The sequence below is a fragment of the Sinocyclocheilus rhinocerous genome, unplaced genomic scaffold (genome assembly GCF_001515625.1).
Source record: "Sinocyclocheilus rhinocerous isolate Xijiao unplaced genomic scaffold, SAMN03320098_v1.1 scaffold1193, whole genome shotgun sequence".
NCBI lineage: Eukaryota > Metazoa > Chordata > Actinopteri > Cypriniformes > Cyprinidae > Sinocyclocheilus > Sinocyclocheilus rhinocerous.
Genome location: NW_015642181.1, coordinates 193,521 through 218,373, shown reverse-complemented (window position 1 = coordinate 218,373; position 24,853 = coordinate 193,521). Strand labels below are relative to the sequence as shown.

General features: G+C 40.5%; 1 protein-coding gene across 1 annotated transcript in view; it reads left to right on the top strand.

Annotated features, from left to right (window-relative positions):
- LOC107755698 (histone-lysine N-methyltransferase 2C-like) overlaps positions 1-24,853 on the top strand; it is a 170,251-nt gene that overhangs the window by 140,363 nt on the left and 5,035 nt on the right. The window contains exons 30-54 of the mRNA XM_016572585.1: positions 858-890; positions 1,195-1,329; positions 1,736-1,877; positions 1,983-2,209; positions 2,299-2,372; positions 2,469-2,663; positions 4,006-5,886; positions 6,000-6,331; positions 6,417-8,140; positions 8,469-8,580; positions 8,745-8,811; positions 8,899-8,962; positions 9,127-9,359; positions 10,481-12,148; positions 13,130-13,330; positions 13,701-13,865; positions 14,165-14,294; positions 14,821-14,968; positions 15,226-15,404; positions 16,272-16,408; positions 16,512-16,731; positions 19,703-19,842; positions 21,111-21,203; positions 21,619-22,771; positions 23,133-23,269. Of these exons, the coding sequence (XP_016428071.1) occupies positions 858-890; positions 1,195-1,329; positions 1,736-1,877; positions 1,983-2,209; positions 2,299-2,372; positions 2,469-2,663; positions 4,006-5,886; positions 6,000-6,331; positions 6,417-8,140; positions 8,469-8,580; positions 8,745-8,811; positions 8,899-8,962; positions 9,127-9,359; positions 10,481-12,148; positions 13,130-13,330; positions 13,701-13,865; positions 14,165-14,294; positions 14,821-14,968; positions 15,226-15,404; positions 16,272-16,408; positions 16,512-16,731; positions 19,703-19,842; positions 21,111-21,203; positions 21,619-22,771; positions 23,133-23,269 (9,590 nt within the window). The remainder of the gene's footprint in view (positions 1-857; positions 891-1,194; positions 1,330-1,735; positions 1,878-1,982; positions 2,210-2,298; positions 2,373-2,468; positions 2,664-4,005; positions 5,887-5,999; positions 6,332-6,416; positions 8,141-8,468; positions 8,581-8,744; positions 8,812-8,898; positions 8,963-9,126; positions 9,360-10,480; positions 12,149-13,129; positions 13,331-13,700; positions 13,866-14,164; positions 14,295-14,820; positions 14,969-15,225; positions 15,405-16,271; positions 16,409-16,511; positions 16,732-19,702; positions 19,843-21,110; positions 21,204-21,618; positions 22,772-23,132; positions 23,270-24,853) is intronic.

The window sequence follows — 24,853 nt, the reverse complement described above, 5'->3', positions numbered from 1 at the left end:
CGTTCAACAACAGAAACAAAGAAAAACAACATTAACAACAGGAGGCTGGAGGACGCTGTGATCGGAGCTGTGTTTTTGTTATGTCTCGCGGGTTTCACGATAATGGACATGGAAAGTCGACGTATACGTAAAGCGAAAGAAAGAACGGAAAGGAGGACTAAGAATCTCCAACGACAACTGGCAGTGCTACATTTGCTACAAGTGCCTGCACTTCAGCGTCCGTCCATCATTCGCTGTAATATCGCAAATAAGTTGACACAATGTTTATGTTTGTTTATGTATGTTTACACCTGCTACAAGTGCCTGCACTTCAGCGTCCGTCCATCTATCGCTGTAATATCGCAAATAAGTTGACACAATGTTTATGTTTGTTTATGTATGTTTACACCGCGTTTTAAATCATGGCGGGTGAGGGCGTTTTCTATGAAAAGGTTCCCGCGGTGCGAAAGGCCCTAATGTCAGTAAAGTCCCTGTTGGTGTAATGGTCCCAATACTTTTGTCCACTTGGTGTGTGTTATCCTTGCTTATAAAGTATGTTACATTTGCGTTACATATTTAGCACAGGTATCTGATAATTTTGATATCTGGCCTAATCTGTATTTAATTATGAATATTTCTTGTTTCTTCCTTAGCAAACAAGTGATTTTACCTTAGCAGCTTTTCCACCTTGTCAGTTGTGATTATTGTTTGCAAACTTAAATGTAATAACTGAAAAATTGTTTGGCATTTTGCACTTGAAAAAATGGTATTTGGTGACAACTTCAGTCTTTTAATGTTTTCAGTTACTATGCTGTAATATTTGATTTTCTGGATGTTGGATTTTGTTAAATGGCCTAGTTATATTTCCTTTTTTACAGGGGCTATTCTTAGCAAGTTCTACAAAATTCCAGGTTTGTTACTTTCTAAAATATTTTGACAATCTGCAACAGAGCAGATGTTTTAAATATTTTATTTTCCTAATTTTCTGAATTTTTTGTCTCCCATTTAGAAAAGTGGATAATATGCCGTTTTAGATATCTCAGAATAAGTTTATATTTATGCAATGTTAAAAAAGCATTGTTTCATGAAAATTCAGTGCATCAATTGTAACTTTTTAACAATATTCAATGTATGTGTTATGCGTTCATTTCTTAGTTGGGAGTTGGTAAAAACTCTTTATAAATGAAAATCCTTCATTCTATTCATTCAATTTAGAACTGGAGAGTAAAGATGTGGAAGACTTATTCACTGCAGTGCTCAGTCCAAATGCCAGCCAGCCTCCTCAACTTCCTCATCCACCCAACACTGCCCCCAATGCCTCAGCTACAGCAATGTCTCTCCAGAACCCAGGTATCAAGTTGTCTGCAATCTCCTCATATATCTCCTCATATTAACAGTCAAGTAAACCACACAGATGTGGTGGTGTTGTGTGCTTGTAACTTCAGTGTCACATGTAAAATGTAATGCTCATTTTAAAAGTGCATGTTTCTCCATGGTTTCATTTGCAGGAGATGTTGGTGGAATGTTCCCTCGCATGCCTATGATGAATGGCCTGATGGGGCCAAAAACTGTTATTCCTCCAAACCCTGTGATTCCTGGAGCTGGAGTGTCTGCAATCTCCTCATATATCTCCTCATATTAACAGTCAAGTAAACCACACAGATGTGGTGGTGTTGTGTGCTTGTAACTTCAGTGTCACATGTAAAATGTAATGCTCATTTTAAAAGTGCATGTTTCTCCATGGTTTCATTTGCAGGAGATGTTGGTGGAATGTTCCCTCGCATGAATGGCCTGATGGGGCCAAAAACTGTGATTCCTCCAAACCCTGTGATTCCTGGAGCTGGAGTATCTGGCACATTCTCTTCCATTCACCGCTTGCCTTTTCCAGAAAATGTGAGGTGAGTGAATTCAGATTCTGAGTAACACAGATTAGTACTGGCATTTCTGTTTTAAAAATCTATATAGTTTCAATGAAACTTAATGGCTTAATGTGTTCACTACAGGGAGAAGAAATTCAGCCAGATAGGGGGTGATGTGATTGGTCCCTGGGCTTCCCCTATTCCCGTTCCTGGATCTTGCCCTCCACCAGAGGTGGAGACTGACACCATGTCCAATGCTCAGAGGAGCACGTTAAAGTGGGAGAAGGAAGAAACTCTTGGTGATATGGCCACTGTGGCTCCTGTTCTTTACACCAATATGAACTTCCCAAACCTTCAAGATGATTTTCCAGGTGAATGGATTGTCCTAAATCACTACAAATAGAATTGCACACTTGAAATGGAGGCAAGTTAGAGACCAACCATCTGACTTTTTTCACAGATTGGGCAACTAGAGTGAAGCAAATTGCAAAGTTATGGAGGAAAGCTAGTTCTCAGGAAAGGGCGCCTTATGTGGTAAGAGACTCTGTTAAGCCTCATAAATGCTAAAATTGGATGTGTTTATATACATATATGAAGATTTTTACTTCTTTTTTGGCTCTGACCCACTAGCAAAAGGCTAGAGACAACAGAGCAGCCCTTCGTATAAACAAAGTTCAGTTGTCTAATGACACAATGAAAATACAGCAACAGCAGCAGCCAGCTGATCCCTTTGATCCCAGCATTCCCATGGACACAGAGCTGCTCTTCAAGGACCCACTCAAGCACAAGGAGTCTGAGCATGAACAAGAGTGGAAGTTCAGACAGGTGATTGGCAGCCCAAGGGATATTTCATTGCAAATGCTAGACTGTGAGAGTGTGTTATTCAAAACAGAGTGTCTCAACCTCTGATCAAAGCTTTCACCTTGATGTTTAAAAAATGGGTTGATCAGCACCATCTAATCTTTAATCAGAATTAGTTTGTTTTTTAAATAGCTATTTGACTTCAGTTGAAACTAGGCCTTTGTTAGAGGATGTGAATTCAAATGGATGTGATCAGTAATTGCTCTAGTTTTGTTAATTTGTCAGAATGAAATGCAATATGCCTTGGCTGGGCATATGACAAAGCTTTGCATCGAAATAACATGTAGAAGTCAGTGATGCTTTAAAGCATTAAATGGTAAATAAATAAAAATGTTTACATTTTATTATGTACGTGCATGTCAGTGGTCATAGTAGCATTATTTTCAGTTTTCCGTAACCTTATGATGTATTTTAAGAGAGATTATGTTGTGAATAAAATAGTTTATCCAAAAATAAAACGTCTTATCACTTACCTTTATTTTGTTGACTTACAAAAGGAGATGTCAGGCAGAATTATGTCATTCAGTTAATTTTTTCATATGGCTAACTAAATGGTAAATGAGAGAGTTTCTCGGTCATCTCATTTTGTGCCAAATATATTTATTTGTATAAATTAATTGTATAATAATTGTAATTAAACAATATGATTTTCAAAAGCTGAAGTGATTGCCTTTATTTATTTATTTAGAATATGTATAACTCAATGTTTTAACTAATTGCAAAAGCTGGATAATCAATCAAAGTCTGTTGATCAGTGAAATAATTGACGATTAGTCGATTAATTGTACTAATAGAGGTTAGAATAATCGATTATCAAAATAATCATTTGTTGCAGCCCTAGTCACGAATTAGTAGTACAAAACGAGGATTTGTAAAGAAAAATGTCGGAGGATTTCGATATAAGCCAAGAGGACACTGGTTTTCCTTTGCTGTAAACAAAACTTGTTTCTCGCGAGACTAGCACTTGCATGACTAGCACTCGTGAGACTTCTCACCGGAGCTTATGCTATGCCTACGTCCTACGTCATCCCCTGGACGCGCAAATCATGGGGTAATTTTCATTTTTGGGTGAACTATCCCTTTAAGTAGTTGCAGGCTGTTTTGAGAGGATAATTTCTTAGAATCCCAGGTTGAGGTACAGTTCTGGCACACATCTGCCAAAGCCCAGTACCGATAAATATGGTATGAAAGTGTTTAGTAGAAACAAAAAATAATAATTTGGCCACAAAAAATGTAATCAATACTGCTTTCTTATTTTAGGTGATGTGGCTTAATTAACTAGTATCTATTTTTTTGTTCATGGCAGCAAATGAGACAAATGAGCAAACAACAGGCAAAAATTGAAGCCACGCAAAAGTTAGAACAGGTGAAAAATGAGCAGCAGCAACTTCAGAAACAGCAGCAACAACAACAGCAATTCAGTGGAGACAACTCTAAAAGTGGTAATCAGAGTCCAATGACAACTCAGCCCACCAGTGAAGGTAATGCTTCTCCTTTGCAAACGTTAACCCCCAAGGATAGCTTTACAATGACTCAGATTCCTGGAACTGCAACATCGGTTGCATCAACAGATGATGTATTTGTGCGTCCTCAACCGCCACCCCCTTCATCCACAGCAAAGACCCCTACCCAGGATACTCAGTACCCACAGGGTCCCTCATCTCAGCCTCAGTCTTCTCAAATGTTTTCACCTGAATCATCTGGATCCCGTCCTTCTTCTCCATGGGATCCATATAGCAAAATGGTGGGAACCCCCAGGCCACCCCCATCTGAGTCAAGCACGCCTCACAGAAGTTCTGTGTCTGACATGCAAGAAAGGAGTCGGCCCTCACCAGCCCATGAATCCTTTGGGTCTCCAACATCCGCCAGCACTGACCCATATGCAAAGCCTCCAGACACACCTCGACCATCGGACCTGTTTGTGAAACCTATGTGTCCACCTAGACCAGGACCATTATCTGAGCAACAAGGAAGACATTTTATCAGTAATGTCACACCTGGAGACAGTTTTTCCAGACCAGGCCTAAGATCGGAAGCATACCAGCGCATGGCCCATAGCCGCATGGTTCTTTCTGACCCATACTCTAGGCCACTGTTAACACCTATTCCAGGGAGTAATGAGTCAGGATCTGTAACAGTGTTCAAAGCACCCATGCTTCCTTCCCAGTTACAGCGAGACTCATTCAGTGCAGGGCAGCAAGGCATGAGAAGGGGGTCATCTGACACTTTATCCCAAGTTCAACACTCTGACCCCTATTCACATCAGCCTCTTACACCTCATCCATCAATGGGAGATGGTTTCAATAATGAGGGCAGAATGATGCGTCCAGGACAAGGGAGACCTTTTGCCCAACCCTTGCCCATGAGCAGACACCCTCAACGAGATCCGTATTCACAGGCACCATCTACACCTAGACCAGACTACCTTCAGCAAATGCCTGATCCATATGCTCAGCCTCCTGGTACTCCAAGACCACATGATCCATATGCCCAGATGCCTGGTACCCCAAGACCGCACTCTGATCCATATACATTGCCATCATCCACATCTAGAACTGCAACAATTGATCAGTTTTCTCAGTCACAACCTAATAGTCGCAGACAATCTCCGTCTCATGCTATCGATCCATATGCTCAGATGCCAGGAACTCCAAGACCTTCTTCCGGAGAGAGATACCCTAAATCTCCAAGTAGTCAGAGAACCACAGATCCCTTCTCACAGCCTTCTAGAACTCCTAGGTCAGTCAAAAATGAAGCTTATGATCAACCACCAGGAACACCAAGACCAGTTCTTACTGACCCATATTCTCAACCCCCTGGAACTCCACGTCCAGGAGCTGACCCAGAAGCCTTCCCCAGACCAAATCCCAGAGTAAACTTCATGTCCCATCAAACAGATCCGCTTAGCCATCAAGCACAACGAATGCAGGACCCATTTGCTCATCCCTATGCTCCTGATTCTCAAACCCCAAAACATCCTGGGATTTCAGATGAAAGTCTCTCTCTACAACAGACCAACCCTAACCAGACACCTACTCATGATCCATTTGAACAAGCTCCTCTAACCCCATGTTCACAAACAGGGGAAAGACTGTCACATGATGTTCCAGTAAACACAGGCATCCCATCAGATACACACAACACAATGCAACCACCACTTGGAGAGACTGAAGAGAAAATTAAACAGGTTTGAAAACATATTGTGTTGTTCAATTAGAGAACTTTACCCTTTTCCTTTAATCTCTGCTCTATTTTTAATGGCATGTTATTGATTGTATACTGTTATTGCTCTTTTTTTAGCGCCAAAGACTACGACAGTTAATTCTCAAACAGCAGCAGCAGAAAAGTGCAATCAGACTGGAAAAGGGTCTCCAGGAGGCAACTTCTGCTGCTGCACCTGGGACTCCAAGGCATTGGTCACATGATGATTCTGGACCTCAGAATGATATTTTTTGTAGACCTCCACCTCCATATCCAGGTACTATGAGACCTGCACCAATTCATGCTGGACAAAGATTTCCTGGAACTTTCCTTGCCGATCAGCGTGGGCCCATGCCTGATGAACCCCACTGCTCCCGACTACCATTCCCCAGGGATCTAAACAACACTGGCATGAGTCAGCAAGGACAAAGGTAATTGTCTTTCCTTCATCAATTGTACTGTCAAACTAGTAATTCATTTTGTTTTTAAGTTCTCTTAAAACCAAATTCCTTACAGATTTGGATTTCCTCCTGGAGCTCCAAGCCAGGAACATTTCCTCAGGCCCCCTCACCAGATACAAGGTGGACCAATGGTTGACAATATTCCACCACATATGAGACGACCTGTTGATGTTGTTAGGTCAATAGGCAGTAATCATCAAATGGGCCGACCCCAGCATTTTCCACCACGTGGCCTTCCAATGCAACAGCATAATATAATGGGTCAACCATTTATTGAACTTTGTCACAGGGCTCCAGAGAACAGGGTCAGACTATCTTTTGGTCCACCTAATGCTTTGGACCATCCTAATCATTCCCAGAGACCCTCTCATGGCTTCATGGTAGGCCAAAATATGGCCTTTACAGGAAATCAAGGTCCCAGAATTATGGACCCAATGCTGGGCCAGTCACGACAAGGATCAGTCAATCAGTTACAGACCTCAGCTACTATGGATAATCTGCATCACCATACAAATGCAGCACAACAGCAGACCCCCCTGGCAGCACCACTTAGCCATTCATTCAGTGGTGATTCAGTTACTCGTGCCAAATCTGCAATACTTCCTGTCACAACCCCTGGTCCAACAGAGGAAATCCCATTGCCTTGTAGTGGTGTTGAGAAGCTAGAAACACATGACTCTGCTGTGAAGGACCTTGATGATGTGGAGGTCAAAGACTTGGTTGATGAAGACCTGGACAACCTGAACCTTGATGCAGATGATGGCAAAGATTTAGACTTAGAAACAAATGATCTTCATCTTGATGATCTTCTGAAATCTGGAAAGTTTGATCTTATAGCTTATGCAGATCCTGAGCTGAACCTTGAGGACAAAAAATATATGTTTAATGAAGAGCTGGAGCTGAGTGATCACATAGAAGATGACCATGGGGATACCTCAGACCTTCAGAAAGCCTTGTCTGAAAAAAGAAATGCCAGATGTGGAGGTATGTTTTCAGCTCAACCTAAATCAGAAGGCATAAAGGGTCCTAGTGATGTCAAACATGAAAAGAGTATGTCAAAAGAGGTCCAGGATCATTCTCAGTCTGAAACCATAAAAACTGAGGGCCAAGGTCTTGGAACCTCAGTGGATGGGCATCGGCCTATGAGAAGTAAAAGTGGTCAAGATGATGTCTCTAGTCTTTTTGAGGAATCTTGTGCAGATGTGCATACTGGATCTGTTTCAGTGCTGTCAAGTCTGTTGATCAAGGAAAAACTCAAGGACACTAGGAGCGAATCCATAATTTCTCCTATCCCGGGTGACCCCAATGGCCAGACTAATCTTGGCTCAAACATGAGTATGGTTATGCTTCAAGGACAACCCCAAGAACACAGGATAAACCCTGGAGTAACAATGGGGCACAGGACAGATCCAGCTCTAACCCAAGGGGCACTTTTAGGTAACGCAAATTTGATGCAGTCTGGCAACCAGCAGGTACCACTTCAAGGGTTTGGACCTTCACAAGGACAAGTGGATCTAAACCTGCCTATGATTGGTGGTCAGCATCCTGTTCCCCATCCTGTAAACTCCCAAACTCAACAGGGCATGTTCAATTCTGGGGCTACAGGGCAACAAGGGTCTCAAGCACAACAGAGTCAACAGAACAGGTCTCTTCTGTTAGATGAACAGCCCCTTCTTCTTCAAGATCTGCTGGATCAAGAGAGGCAGGAGCAACAACAGCAAAGGCAGATGCAGGCCATGATTCGGCAACGGTCTAGTGACCCTTTTTTCCCTAACATTGGTAAGCCTAACCTCCACTTTGACTAATTGATAATTGAGGCTGTTGTACCTGTACATTGTCAATCTAATAGTTTAAACCTGACTTGATTCTATACTATCAACAGCTCAGATTTTACAATTCTGTTTTTAGTGTTATTGAATATAATTTTTGTACAATTATTTAATGTAAGCTTTTTTGCTTAAATTTTAAATATTTAGAATATAGGTTTACATTTATGTTTTTTAAGCTTCAGAATCTCAAGTACTTAAAAAATACTTGAAATGTGAATACAACTGTGATGTACAAATCACAATCCTGTAATTTCTGTGGTGATTTATTTACTTAGTAGACTTTGATGCCATTACTGACCCAATCATGAAGGCAAAGATGGTGGCTCTGAAGGGGATCAACAAAGTGATGGTACAGAACAGTATGGGTATGACACCCATGGTTATGAACAGGTAAACACTTTAGTATGTAAACTGGCAGCAACTGCAGTAGTACAAGAAGCTGTTTATTACCCTGACTGGCCTAATTCTTTACTTGCATCTGAACACGGCCACATGCGATTTTCAGTGTTTCATTTCTTTGTATTGAATACTCTCCATGCTTTCTTTTGTGGCAGAATGCAACAGATTCCAGGATCACATGGCCCAGACACAGCTGGTTTTTCGCAACATTTTTTTGGACCAGTATGTCCACAGGTTTATTTAGTCTTATGACCTTTTCTCTCCAGCATTAAACCTGTTCTAATGACATATACAATAATTTCCTTTTAGGATGGAAAGTTGCCCCCACAGATTGCGAGACCCAATCCCCCTAATTTTGGACCAGGATTTGTCAGTAAGTTTATTATTATTATTATTATTATTAATAATATTATTATTCTGTATTTACCAAAGAGTTGTTTATCAGTAAATGTTATTTTGTCATTGTAATCATTGTAAAAGTAAATCATCTGAGGCTGGACATCCCATAAATCTCACATCTTTTTTTTCATTTTCCAGATGATTCTCAGAAAAAACAATACGAGGAGTGGCTTCAGGAAACTCAACAGCTTCTTCAAATGCAGCAGAAGTTTTTGGAGGACCAGATTGGGGCCCACAGAAAATCTAAAAAGGCCCTCTCTGCAAAACAGCGCACTGCGAAAAAAGCTGGACGGGAGTTCCCAGAGGAGGACGCAGAACAGCTGAAGCATGTGACTGAACAGCAAAGTGTGGTTCAAAAGCAATTGGAACAGGTAATATAGTTATTTAAAGAAGCATAACACTTTTTTTTTGCTTTTTTTTTTTAAATCCATTTGTCAGTTGAGTTGGGAGCAGTTCACTTAGGGGGAAACCAATCAACTTTTGATTCTATTTTAAGAGCTACATCTTGCACACATGCCACTCAAAGTAGACAAACTCTCAGTAAGACAAACTGTCATTGCACAGTAAAAAGACCATGCCTTTATTAAAGCAGGAACTTGTGTGTCGATTTCCATTACGCATTTAGTCAGAGAAGGTGAGGCACAAATTTAGCAGATTGTAGCCAGTCAGAAACTGACTCTCCCACAGAAAGGTCAGGGCTGACTATTGAGAGGCAATGATGCATAGATTTAGAGTATGCTGTGTTGATATTGCTACTACCAAAAGCTTTTTTCAGACTTATTTTGAAATATCCTTTCAAAATGATTTATTAATTTACTATTTATTAAACATGAATTAAACGGTTTTAAAATTTCTATTAATTTGTCAATTTAAATGTTATTTAATTTTTTTTTAATTTTTTATTATTACTAAATTGATAACTTATTCCTTCATTTTATTTTCAGTGTCACTCCTAGTCTTTCATAGAAAATATTGCAGGACTAATCCCTTGTTTTTATTTTTTTTAAATTGACAATGGTGTTTAGTTCATATCACATCTATGAACCATGATTTGCTGCTTGCTGTTGTTTATTGATAGCAGATGATGTAAGGGGGAGGAATATACTAATTCTCGATATTATTTTTTTAACAAATTTGTGTGTGCCTCTGTAAACATGATTATCAATATTTTTGATATATACTTTTAATATTTCTCAGTGTTCTGAAATAATCTCCAATTCATATCCCTTAATGGTCATTGACCCCCTGATAAAGAACTTATAGAGACCTATGCCTAACATGATTTGCCCTCTAATTATTATTATATATATATTACTTTTTTTGTTAATGGAGTGGAATGTAGGTGTATCTAGGGCCTCAGAGGAACTCAATTCCTGATTTATTCAATGACATTATCACTATCTACCTGTTATTTGATCAACATTTTTCAGAATAATATAAACAGCATTTTGTCTCTTGTTCACACTTATTTCTCTCTCCATTTCTCATTTAGATACGGAAGCAACAGAAAGAACATGCTGAGCTTATTGAGGAATATCGTGTTAAGCAGCAACAACAGCAAGAGCGCCTCCAACCTGGTATGATGGGTCCAATGAAGGCCATGCCAGGAATCCAAGGACAGGGCCCTGGAATGATGCCTGTTGGACCCCCAATGGGCCAGCCTATGATGGGTTCTATGTTGCCCATGCAACAACCTCACTTTGGTAAGCCTACTCACATGCCCAATGTGCCAGGTTGGCATCCAGGTGCCACTGGACCAATAGGTGGACCCAGGATGCCACCTCACCTGCCCCCTCAAATGCCACTTCCTAACCCCACCCAGCCTCTCCAGGCACCGCCAACTCCCCCTATGGTTCCAGGAGGTATACCTGGGCAGCCTGGCCCTGTAGCTGGAGGTAATGGTGGAGGATCCAGTAGTAGTGCCCCTCATGTGAAGTTTGATGATAATAATCCATTTAGTGAAGGCTTCCAGGAGCGGGAGCGTCGAGAGCGCCTTCGAGAGCAGCAGGAGAAACAGCGGGTGCAGCTCATGCAGGAAGTGGAGAGACAAAGGGCATTGCAGAGGCTAGAGCTGGAGCAGCAGGGCTTGGGGCTCGGCCCCGACAAGAGTGGGGGCAGTCTTGCCCAGATGCCCTTCTTCAGTTCTGACCTGTCACAGGAATTCATGCAGACACCCGGGCCTCAACAGCAACAACAGCAATTGGGCCCAGTGTTCCCTCTGCAAGGAAATATGCCATTAGACTTTGTGGGTCCAGGTCCAACCTTTTTGCAAGGTGGCGAGCGAAGGCCTATGCCGGGGAATGGCTCCTTTGGCCCAGATATGGGTCCTAATTTTCAACCTAAGAACCCCATGATGCATGGATTCTCCCCAGGTCAGCCACGTGCACCTGGGTTTGGAGGGCATGGAATGCCACCCCACAGTGGAGGGGAAGCTTCCTCATTTGGTATGGATTCCACAACCCCTTTACCTCCTAATTTTCCTGGGTCAGGACAGTCCCTCATCCAGCTCTACTCCAACATCATCCCTGAGGAGAAGGGCAAAAAGAAAAGGAGTCGAAAGAAGAAGCTGGATGATGATGCAGATTCAGTCAAAACTCCTTCTACACCTCATTCTGACATAACTGCCCCACTTACGCCGTGTGTATCAGACACCTCTTCCACCCCAACGCGTAGTGTTGCCATCATGGGAGACCAGGACACTTCAGAGTTTTCCAACCCCGTAAGTTCTATGACTGGCCTGCCACCATCCTCAGAGCTGGAGAACCCACTCTCTGGAGGTACTCCACTACGGCGACAGTCCAGCGTGGGCTCGGAGGGAGGCCTCCTCCATGAAATCAAGCTGGAAAAGTTAGAAGCCAGTGTGTGCCAGAAGGCTGAGGGAGAGGCAGTGACTGACCATAGTGCAGGAGGAGCCAGTATAGTAAAGACAGAAGAGGGCAATGAGATAATCTCCCCCACCCCACCATCCCAGAGTCCAGCTCAGAGCACCAAAGTGGACACTGGGAATGAGTTACTCAAACACCTTCTAAAGAACAAGAGCACCCCTCCTTCTTCCTCAACACCTCTCTTACATCAGATGTCCAAGGACAGTATACGGTCAGAGGATGAGGGGCTGACAGACTGCAAAGGCTCTTTAAGACTGGACAGCACAGATTATTCGGTAAGAGCTTTATGGTTACCTCCCTACACAACCGGCTAAATACATGTAGCTAAAAATCATAATCTTGAACATGTAAACACTTTTGTAAATGTGGAGAAGAAATGGCATAAAACAACCCTCTACAATGCAAATAAATTACTTGCATATGCGACTAAATTTTCATGCTGGGCAACTAAATAATGTATAATATTAGCCATTGGCTAATAAATTGTTAGTTTCACTCTCCAGTGTGTGAGTTAGAGGCTAATATATATAGCACAGATATACAGTATTTTCACTCACCGAACACTGACTGAGCTCTGTCAAGCGATCCGTAAAGTGCACTTTTTCAGTTCATCTGAATGATATCATATTAGAATGATTTCTATAGGATCGTGTGACACTGAAGACTGGAATAATGATGCTGAAAATTCAGCTTTGCATAACAGGAATTAATTAGATTTTAATGTATATTAAAATAGAAAAAATTTTGTTTTACATTGTAATAATATTTAATATTTATGTTGATAACTAATATTATATATATATATATATATATATATATATATAAATGTCTGTGTGTGTGTGTGCACGCATTTTTGTGATTTATGAGGACACAAATTTGTGTTATGACATAGGTATTACAAAGAGATGGTGATTTATGAGGACATTTTGAGTGTCCCCATATTTCAAAAGGCTTATAAATCATTCAGTGATTTAGTGAAATTAGTTTTTTTGAAAATCTAAAAATGCAGAAAGTTTCCTGTAAGGGGTAGGTTTAGGTGTAGGGCAATAGAAAACAGTATAAAAACGCCTATGGAATGTCCCCACAATTCACAAAAACAAACCTGTGTGTGTGTGTGTGTAAATGTAAGATGTCAAAAAATTAGCATTTTGCAAAACACAGAATTGTGAAATTGTGAAAGTAGATTTGATTAATGTTTATTAGCTTGTCTTGGTCTGTCCTTTCTTGGAGCTGAAAGAGTTGTTTATTGTCTATAGAGTGGCTTAAACAGCCATTTGACAGGCAAACCAGATTTGGAGCCTTCTGTGCCAGAGCAATGCAAAAGAAAACAGCGCAACAAGCGGACACCAAAGAATGGGACTGAGAAACCGCTGTCACGCTGGAAGAAGAGGAAGAAGGATGATGAAGAGAGAAAGGCGGTATACGCCAATGACACACTGATGACTCAGCTCAAGCAGGTAAACACCCACTCTCAAGATCAACGTATGTTAAGGATCTTCTGTGACAGATATAACCAAAAATAAACAGTGCATAATTATGATCGTTATGAAGTGCTAGACTTAAATCGACTTAAATCTATACAATCTAGACATATACATTTAATGTCTAAACTTACTTATTATTATGGTCATCCCTGGAAAGTAGATTAATTAGAGCTTATGCACTGTAGAACACTGATATTCTTTCTCAACTTGGCTTACGACTGAAACCGGCAAATTAGCTAGTGAGATGCTGGTATTGGTTCCAGCCAGCATCATATGCATGTTTGTACAATACTGTTGTTGTTTTTTTACTCAAATCATGTGTCCTCCATTTTCATCCTTACAGCATCTGTCTATGCTTCCCCTGATGGAGCCTTTGATTGGGGTAAACTTTGCACATTTCCCCCCGTATGGCAGTGGGCAGCTGAATGTAGAGAACAGGCTCTCTGGATCTTTTGGAAGTGCATCACTGAATGGAGTATCTGATTACTACTCACAACTCATCTATAAGGTTTGGCTCTTACGTCCTTCACTTCCTACTATACTGAGGCTATGTTGTGTAGACATGGTGAATTTGCAGATTTATTTACTTCAGACGTCACCCGTGATTATCTCATCGAGGCATTTTGGGTGAATGTGGTGGATTTAGAGGCTCCTCTATTGTGCTGACATCATCACTCTTTAACAAGCTACATTAAATCACGGCTAAAATCATCCGAAACTCTTCCGAACAATGAGTGTCTGGGAAATTTAAAGGGAAAGCCTGGGGAAAAGTTTTTTTTTTTTTTTTTTGCTTGTTTGGTCTTGTAGCAGAACAATCTTAGCAATCCTCCAACGCCTCCTGCCTCACTTCCCCCCACACCGCCACCTGTAGCCAAGCAGAAGTTGTTGAATGGTTTTGCCACGGCGGAAGAACTGACCAGGAAGGCAGAAGTTATGCGTAAGCATGAGTGTATATACTGCCTGAAAAAATTTATGCACATTTTATAATATAAATTCTTGGTAAGTTTAGTAAGTTGAATTACTATTATCTATTAACAGTAGTTTGGTGTGTTTTTAATGGCAATGGCAATTTCAATCATATTGTTTTAAAACAGATTTAGACAGAATAGACAATAAAATAGCTTTCATGAAGGTAACCATGGGGAGGCCTATAGGCTTGTCCAGAAATTTCTGAAGGTTACGCACATCCTTTCACTGGATAAAAATAAGTAAACCCATGCATGTACACATTAGAGAACAACACTGAAAAATTCAGTTTCATAAGCATACAAAACCATGCATACAAAGTCTTGGTTTAGACCTTAACTGTAAAATGCTTATTATAGTTCATCATAGATAAGAAAATATGAAATGTTTTAAATCATAGATGCAATTTGTTATATTGTAGTGTAGGTATTTTCTTATATATTATAATTATACATTAGCTATTTTAAAAATCCCATTTGTTTGTGATTATGTCTCAGTTTCTAAAAGCTTGGGTCAGAAGCAGCTCACTACTCCGTTCAAAGCTGAAGATGACCTGTTGGGACACACCATCACTCAGGGCCCAAAGACTGTTGATGTTCCTGCTTCACTTCCCACTCCACCCCACAACAATCAGGAGGAACTTCGGTAGGTTTTCAGGGCTTTTTACACATTGTTTAGTCTGTAGCTAAATGTTTGGCCAATAACAAAGCCATATAGTTTATTCTGGCCTAGAACCCCACCTACCTTTTAAATAAGCATTTGTGCTCAAGCACATCTAGTTGCAATATGCATCAGATCACTTGTCCAAAGGTGAGCTGTCTGACCCTGAGACTACCCATTGTTGACTATAAAGTCTTGGTTTAGGTTAGTATGTATATAATGGTTCTGTGTGTCTTTAATAGGGGTCAGGAGCATTGTGTCGACAGGGACACTCCAGACAGTTACGTCCCATCATCCTCTCCTGAGAGTGTTGTTGGCATGGAAATCAGCCGTTATCCAGATCTCTCTAGAGTTAAAGAGGAGCCGCCATCCCCTACTCTCTCTCCAGTCATCCCCATAATTTGCAGCGCCAGTGGTAAAGGTAATCTGAAGAGACTAATAAGAAAGACTAATAAAAACCTAGTAAGCTACCTGCTGAGATAGCATTTTAAGACATTGTGCGCGCACATTTATGCGAAAGCTGTTTTAGAATAATGATGGAGTAAGCAAAAATAAAAGATAATGGGGTGACACTTATATAATGTGCTGACATCTGTCTTCTGTATCTTCTGTATGGCAATACTTAAATTAAAAATGATGTATAAATAGAATACTCTTCATTTAAAGTTGTTGGTCATATCTATAGAAACACTATATATTAGGTTAATTGAAAAACATGTCTATATACAGATATTTAAATATTTTGAGAGCGTAGGAAGACCGGCTTGATTGCCTCAGTCATGGTGCTTCATGGGAGTGGGTGGAGCTAAAGATTTATTTTGGTGCTCTTTGCTCATGGTGACTATCTGATTGGTGGAATATTCTGTACAGGATCGTGGGTAATGCAGTTTTTCACCACAAATTCCGTGATTAAACAAGTTTATTTGAAAAAATAAGCTGAATTAATAAAAAACAGATGGGTTCAACAAAAGTATATACAATCGATTAACAACCTCAAAGCTCACAACAGGTGTCTTTAAAGGTTTATCAATTGTTGTTAAAAATGTATTTCCCTATGGAGAAAATGAATAGAGTTTTTACTTCCAGAACCTGATTGTTGTGCTCTATTATGCTGCATCCTAAGATACCTGGATAACAACCATGCTAATGTTTTGTACAACAGCATAGTTGCTTGTGTAATATTGCATGAATATTCAATGCAGTAAAATATTGTTTAAAAAAGTTAAGTCTAATTTAATATTGTGTGTGCTGTGTGTTGGTATGAGCAACCTTCTTGTTTTGCCTCTAGGTTCTGAAGCCAGGCAGTGGGAAGTCAAGACAGAGCCACCAAGCAGTTTCTTTGCGTCGCAGTTTGAACAGCTCTCTGCATGCTCACAAACTGACCTGGTATCTGTATCTGTTACCCTGAACCCAGTGGCAGCACAAGTGAGTGTCTGCAATTTTATTATCCATTCAGTAGCAGTAATGACTTGTTCAAAGCAAGAATGATTACATCTCACCTCTGTCCATATGTCTGCTTGTGTCCCAGAACATTCAAGGAGTTGTGTCGGCACTGGCAAACATGCTTTGTGTGTCCATACCCGGGAATTTTGAGGTGATGCGCTCTCCAGGCCCAGAGCACCGCAGCTCAATAGACATGTTGAGTGGACTTAAGGTCCCCCCTCAAACTACCCTGTTCCACCAACAACCTGGTATGAGGTTCCACATACCACCAGGTGCCCCACTATCACACCAGACATTCAGCGAGGGTGAGTATATGTAAAACAAGACAGGCAATCATTTCACCCACATCAACAGACAGACTTCTAGATGCAAACAAATGCAGTTATTGATTTTGACTGTTAGTATCTCAGGGCTGCATTTTGCAGAAACATCTTGAAGTACTTAATGCTTAAGTACTTAAATGTCACAAATGGTTTAGAGACCCTCGGTTTTGAGGTGCTATCTGTTGGGTTTATTGGCTGTTTTTAAAGTTCATTTTTCTTTTTCTTTCGTTTTTACTGGCGATCTTTACAACACGCATTACATTACGTATTTCATGGCACACTCGTTTTATGCGTATTTGGCGCCACCTATTGTTGTGGGTGTATTATTGACATGTCAAAGTCTAGACCCTGAATATAAGACGACCGCGTTTTTTCACATGTATTTCCAAGAAAAAAACATTGTCTTATATTCGGGTCAATACGGTATTTTTAAATCAGCGCACAAAGCCAACAAATACTTTTTGGTTGCTTGAAGTTCTCAAGTTCTCTGTTGTGAATTTCAAATACGTTTTAAAGACAGAAGTAAACTATAAATGCAATTCATTGTGATTGACAGTGGTGTACGACACACCCTTGCAGCCCCCGCGGTTATTCATCAGGACATTCTAAAAGGCATTCACAAATCCCACTGTACGTGTTTTTGCATTGAAAAACGCAAGACGAGGCAGTGGAATTTGGAAAAAAATACATGGTCTCTTTTTGAAAAAAAGCACTTTTGACATGAGTGCCACACTTTTAGGATGCCTTGTCATGTTTGAGACACTGCAAAAGACGTGAGATACGAGTGCAAAGGTAGTGCACTTAAGTGTAAAAGCGTGTGAAAAACTCTTAACGTGGCTTAATGTTCTAAACAACAACCAGGGACATCTATTTTCTCTCACATTTCACTTAATATAAGCAGTGTACTTATATGGCATGGTAATCGTAGTGGATATTATTACGCTTAACGTGGCTTATATGCATTAAGGCAGTGATATTAAAAGATCAAACTCTGCAGGATAGCCTAGAATATGAATGCAACACGCAAAGTTTTACATTAAGCGTTTACCTCCCTCTGTAAAAAGTGGTGACATGCAGTTATGTTAAAGAGCTATTTCTACCTGTTCTTACCCCTAAATTTTATTTTGTTGGTGTAATATAATAATAACAGTTTAAATAAATAAAACGAATTTAGAAGTTACCACATGAAACACATTTTTAGATTATCATTATGCTTTACGTGGCTTACTGCATTAACACATTAAAAGACCAAATTCAGTGTAGCTACACCTTGATGATGCAAACTGTTTTTGTGCCCTTGTACACTGCTGCGGTTCTCTGACAATGACCTATTTCAAATAGCAAACACTTTAGCGGTTCAGTACAATGGCGACTTGTCATCAGACTTTGCCATGCAGTTGCTATTGTTCAGAAGTGCCCTGAAGTCCGAAATAAAGGAGATTGAGCGTGGCTCCATTGCCGATATTGCACAGCAGTTATTTATCAAACACCACTCTATCCTCCCCAAGTTCCCCCGATGTTGCAACAGCTCTCAGTTGCTGCTGAAAGATCGTTCTCGAAATTGAAAGTGATCAAGACATTTATCCGGAGCACAATGTCACAAGAAAGACTGTCCAGATTAGCTCTTCTGAGTATTGAGAATGCCTGTGCACGAAACATCAACATTAACGCTGCAGTGAAAGACTTTTTTCTCAAAATGTTGCATATACAAGTATAGAGTTATTCATTTAATTGTGTATGTTTTTCTCCTAGTTCTTATACTGTTCATTTCCTTACTGCAAGACATGAATTTTGCTTGTATAATTTATTTTCTACAACTAGCGATGCTGATGTATCCCAGTGTTTGAACTGAGACGTGTTTTTAGCCTACATTAATTTTTTTTGAGCCGACAGTTAAAATATGTAGACCGGGGGCCTATAACAGATGTCTGTGTATTATTTATTATTATTGATGGATCCTCCTGCTATTGCTAAAATACAATCAAATCGGAGCAGCGGCACTTTTGCCTCCACGTTCATAGACTAAATATTTATTCCTGCAGGGATTTCAGTCTGACTAAAAAGCGATATCAGAATCACTACGCACATTATATAGCCTATATAATGTTATTCAATAATAACATCAAATGCATCAATGCTAATTCACCACATTAATTAGTTAAATCAGTCATATAAATGGGGGAAACGGACTCAGCAGTATGTTGCAGCAGGTGCACAATAAATTGTCATACATGACATCACTGCTGGTGGGAGGGGCCATCACATTCTTTGTGGGGGGTCTCACAGCTGTGCGGGACACCACTGATGATTAATTTGAAAAAGCGAGTGGTATATACTGTTTTACAGATCGGTTGAAATAAGTTCAACTTGCAATGAGGAAAACAAAGATGTCTAGGGGTTGACCATCACTAACTTTTAAGATTACCTTTTTAAACTTAATGACTTAATGACCTGATTAATCGATCTGAATATTTGAAGAAGAAAAAAGCTGTGTGTGTGAAGTATACATATACTGCTTAAAACACCTTGTTCATGCTTAGATTAAAATTTAAGTACATCTGAAAGTAACAGCACATTAGGGTTAATAGGCAACAAATATTGTAAAAACATACAAGCTTGATGGATTAAAGGGGTCATGTGATGCTTTTTTAAAGATCATTATTTTGTGTATTTGGTGTAACAGAATATGTTGACATGCTTTAATGTTCAAAAGACACATTATTTTTCGTGGCAGAGTCTTAACTTTGATAAAGAATATCTCTTTGGTTTTGAGACTTCAGTCTTTGCAACTTCAGGGATCTTATCTATGCACAATCAGCTTGTAACACTCCAAAGAGAAAGGAAAACTTGAAATCGCATCATATGACCCCTTTAAATCTGTCAGAAATCTCTTCAATTTAAGTTTTCTGACAACTGCATGATTAGTAGGGTTGATATTTTTCTTTTATTCCAGGTTCAGTTGTGGTCAGACCAGACTATCAGATGGGTGGAAGTAGTCCAGGGCCTAAACCACAGTGGTGCTCCCATTGCAGGGTGGTGGTTCTTGGAAATGGTGTTCGAAAGTCCACTAAATGCCTGCCAATAAATAAACAGGTATAAAACACAAAGTTGATTAAGACTCTCGAATTACCTAACCCAGTGGTTCCCAAACTGGGGGGTGCGGAGCCATGACAAGGGGGGCGTGGCGAGGCTAAGGGATAGTGTACAGTCAGCAGATTATTTTGCAAAAGAAACCTCTGCAGGGTGATAAAGACTACACTGCATAATTTTCCCGCTTATCATGAGACCACTAAATTGCCTGGTAAGTAAATAATTCAACGCAAAATATTAATTTGACATATTTTAATTACTTCAACATGACGCGCAGTACCCGCTTGAGTCCTCCGTTATCAGTTGTAGCAGTTGTGGTTGTATCAATAACAGCCCACTAGATCGCGCGATTGAAGAATCAGAGTTGTATTGCAGGGAGCCATGTAGAAATATAAATGAACAATGCATGGTTCTGCTCAAAGCATGTAAGTTACAAGTTTGTGAAAATACTGCCAGTGCCAGGGATGTAAAGCAGATAATGAATATACTTAAGATTCACAAAAACTAAAAAAACGTGTCTACACCAGACGCGAGCAGCGCGACGTGGCAAAAGCAAAAAATATAGAAAATATTTTTCTCTACAAAAGCGAGGCCCGGCAGAAAAAGTTTGGGAACCACTGACCTAACCCATATGATTGTCATTTATAGATTATGTATTCTAGTATTCTCATGGATGCCTTGTTAAGTCATTAGATCTAATATCACTACCTAAGGGCTTCGTGTTTGCTCAGTCAGTTGGTGTGGGTCTAGACTACATCCTCTGAACACAGCACTGAAGAAGGCTGAAGCCGAGGGCCACAGAGCACTTAAAAATGTGCAACCACCTCAAAGTCCCTCAAGGAGGCACAGAATAGTTTTCCAATTATGCTAATCCTGTCCCTGATGGGAAGTGAAAATCCACCCTGCTGCAGTCACTGGGTCAACTGACATTACCCAAGGGATTGTGTGTACCAAAGCACGTTTTGTTAAAGTCCGTGAGATACCCAAGTTCAAAAACAGTTAAGCCCATTTCAGGTCATTTAAATCATGGGACACCTTTGATGTCTCCCACCCTTAGCCCCTCCCTTTCCTTTTAATAGTATGCAAATCTAATTCCTTATGGCATCAACAGAGGTTTGCAACATATGCAAGCTTTGATCTCTTGCCAGTGAGGCACTTCGATCTAATGATGATTTACGACAGTAGATGGGAAATGGCATGTCCTATTTCCCCCCCTTTTTTAATAGCTTCTGCCTAGGGTGAGCCTGATCTTACAGATGTTCTTTCTACAGGGCCACAGAGGAGCTGAGGGACTTGTCTTCTGCAGCCATAACTGCTTTGTTCTCTATTCAGCGGCCATGCAGACTAAATTGGTAGATGGCAAGGTAAGTAGAAACCACAATAAATAAGGTTATAATGTCATCAACATCAAACTACAACAGCAAGCTTGTGTTGTGCTTTCATACTGATATTGTGGGAATCTATGACTATAATTAGAAAGCCAAGTCACGTTACTTACTCAAGGAGTGTCTCTGTTAATAGCGTGCATAAATTCTTAAATGGTTATCGGGAGGCCAATGAGAAAAATTCAAAGCTTCATTAAATTGAACCTACACAAAGTATTTTATCACTGTTATTTTTAAAACAATGTGAAAAAGTTTAAAAACGCATAAACTTCATGATACTTTGAGAGCACTAAATGGTCGCACTGAAGTGCCACTGGTGCTATTTTCAGTCTTATTGTCCAAAGAATGCAAACTCAAAATTCCTTTTTGTCTTTGATGTCTCTTGCTCTCACAGTCAAACTTGCCTCCACCATCTGACTCTGAGGACAAGCAGAATCCTACTAAGGTGCTTCATCAGTACAGTAACAATATATCAGATCTTGACGTGCACTGTTTGGCCCAGCTGCAGCATAAGCAGTCTCCACCCCCAACTCCGATAATATCCTTCCCCTCCATTACTTCTGAGACACTCAGAGGAGATAGCAAGTCTGATACTCTAAAAGTCACAGTCAAACTTAAGCCTCGGCCACGAGCAGTACACAATGGTGGGGATGACCCTCGGTATTCATTAGGAAAGCGCTTTAAAGCTCTACGTTGGAGAAAGTGGAGCATTCAAATTATGGTGCCTAAGGGTAACTACCACCTGCCGGAGGAGGAAGAGGTTGATGAACTACTGAAAAAACTGGGGATGTCTCTTAGGCCTGAACCCATGCCCAGAGACTTGCGCCGCTGCTGCTTCTGCCACGAAGAAGGCGACGGGCTCACTGATGGGCCGGCCCGTCTGCTAAACCTTGATCTGGACTTATGGGTTCACCTTAACTGTGCCCTGTGGTCTACTGAAGTGTACGAGACCCAGGCTGGAGCTCTCATTAACGTAGAGCTGGCCCTGAGGAGAGGCCTGTCGGTGCAGTGTGCGTACTGTCAGCAAACCGGCGCCACGAGTGGCTGTCACCGCTTGCGTTGCACTAATGCATACCATTTTACTTGTGCTCTTAAAGCTCAGTGCATGTTCTTCAAAGACAAGACTATGCTGTGCCACCTCCACAGACCCAGAGGAACTGGCTCAATAGGAGGTGGGCTGGCAGGGACCGAGCATGAACTCCGATGCTTTGCAGTGTTCCGTAGGGTCTATGTACAGCGGAACGAGGCACGTCAGATCGCCAGCATCATCCAGAGGGGTGAGCGGGAACACACCTTCCGTGTAGGCAGCTTGGTATTCCATGCAATTGGTCAGCTGCTCCCTCAGCAGATGCAGGCCTTCCACTCAATGTCTGCCATTTTTCCTGTGGGCTACAAAGTCAGTCGGATCTACTGGAGCATGCGTCATGGCAACCGTCGTTGCCATTACGTGTGTTCCATTGATGAGAAAGATGGTGAACCTGAGTTTATCATCCGTGTGATGGAGCAGGGTTACGATGACTTGGTTCTTACTGGATCCTCACCAAAAGGTAATCAGTAGCACATAAGGGCATTTACAGTGTTTACCAGTTCTGTTTTTTTTTCTTTCCCCAGCGATATCTGGTACCGATCTAGTTACAAGTGTATAAACAACAATGAAAGTGTATAAAAAACCATGTGTGAGAATAGAAATAAGATGTTCCACATTTCTATTTTGGGGCATTATAGATCAATGACCATATATTTGAATCACATCTAAAAAAAAAATTATCTCCTTACAAAAAGGATTTGCACATTAAGCCTGATAGAGTAAAAGAAGTCATTGTTTGAGAAATCTTTACTGTGTTGAATTCTCCAGCTGTTTTGTGAGAGGGGGAAACTGTATGAGAATTTCCTCATGTTGTGGTGCAGGTGTGTGGGATAAAGTTCTGGAGCCCGTGGCGGAGAGAAGGAATGAGACAGGATCTCTGAAGCTCTTCCCAGTTTACCTGAAGGGAGAGGATCTGTTTGGACTGACTGTATCTGCTGTTACCAGGATTGTAGAATCTGTAAGTGAAAGTCAAATCATGCTTTTAACATGCTTTTCTGACATGCATGCAAGGTAAAAAAAAAAAAAAACACTTTAGTTTATGCATTTAATATCACCTCATTTTCCAACGATTCTCAAACGATTCGTTCAAAGCAGTTCTAAGATTCAGTCTCTCTAAACCCCTCCTTTCCGTGAGCCTACTCTGCTCTGATTGGTCAGATGACCCAATCTGTTGTGATTGGTCTACCGCGTAGAGTGTATGTCGGAAACGATACGCCCATTGCCATAGTTCCGTATTTTGAACGCTTGATAGAAAATATAAACGTTTTATATTATTTATCATACATACAGGTTGTGATTTAGTCAAGCCAGCTGGTCCAAAGCGAGCGTTTTTTAAATCGCGTGTTGAACTCACAAGATTAGAGAAGCAGTCATCAGTAAAATGATGGGAACACAAAAAAAGATTGGGGTGTACTGCTGGTAATTTTAACCACCGATTCTTTGCAGCCTCATCTTTCGGAAGTGAAAATAAAATTAATTTATTTTCAGAGTCTATTCTTTCTTTTGGGAAACAATAAATGTATTTATTGTACACTTTCAGCTTAACAACTTTGCAGTTCGTTTACATTCACATACAGCTACATTACACACTGCATGAAAGGCAATATTCGAAATGGCATAATAGGGGCACTTTAAGATGTATTTTGTGGGTGTGGAAAGAGACGTGGTAGATTTAAATTTGAGCGGAAACAGAAAATTAGATTTCTAAAAGCACAAATGGACCACCTTCTTTTAAAATCTCATTATTGAATGGATGTCTACATCTCAACTTTTGGGTCTGGCCTAGTACGCAGAAGTCTTTGCACATGACCACTTTTATACTTACATGACATATCTCTGGTATTAAGTTTTCAAGTGTGCATGAAGACTGCAATTGTACATAGAACTTTTGAATTCCCAAAGTTTTTACAGAGCTTTATTCACACATTTTGATTTTCAATACTTCACACTTTAAAATTGACATTTTAAAAGTAGTCCCCAAGTAACAGACACAATTTATTAATTGTGGTGCTTCTGATTAAGTGATAAAAATCAGTTGGAAATGTCTTATAAAATATAATACCAAAGCAGCATTATATTTTGTAAAATGTATTTAGTGTGCATTAAGGTCATTGAGCTATGGCATTTCTCAGAACTGGGACAGACTTCCGTATTTCCTGTCTGGTGCATGTGCTATAAAAGTGGCCGAGACCACAAGTGTGGGTAATGGAACAGGCCCTTTGTTGGTGTGACAGGTCAGGAGTCTCTTTATCGCAACTGCTCTAGCATAAACTGTAGTTACTAGAACCCTAGTCTCGCGTAGCCAGACCTTCAGACTGTCGGCAGAAGGTCTGGGATCCATGGCCGCTTTGAATGGCAAGGCCCGCCCAAGAGGCCATATTGCTGACAGGTAAAGCAACCAATCATGTTTCGGTCTGTTCCGCGTCATGTTTAGGGGCGTGGAAATGTCCCCACAATAACAGACTGGTGTGTAAAACTCCTGGACGTATTTTAAAGATTCTATGCTGCAAACTTTAAATATTTCACATACTTTTAAAAACAC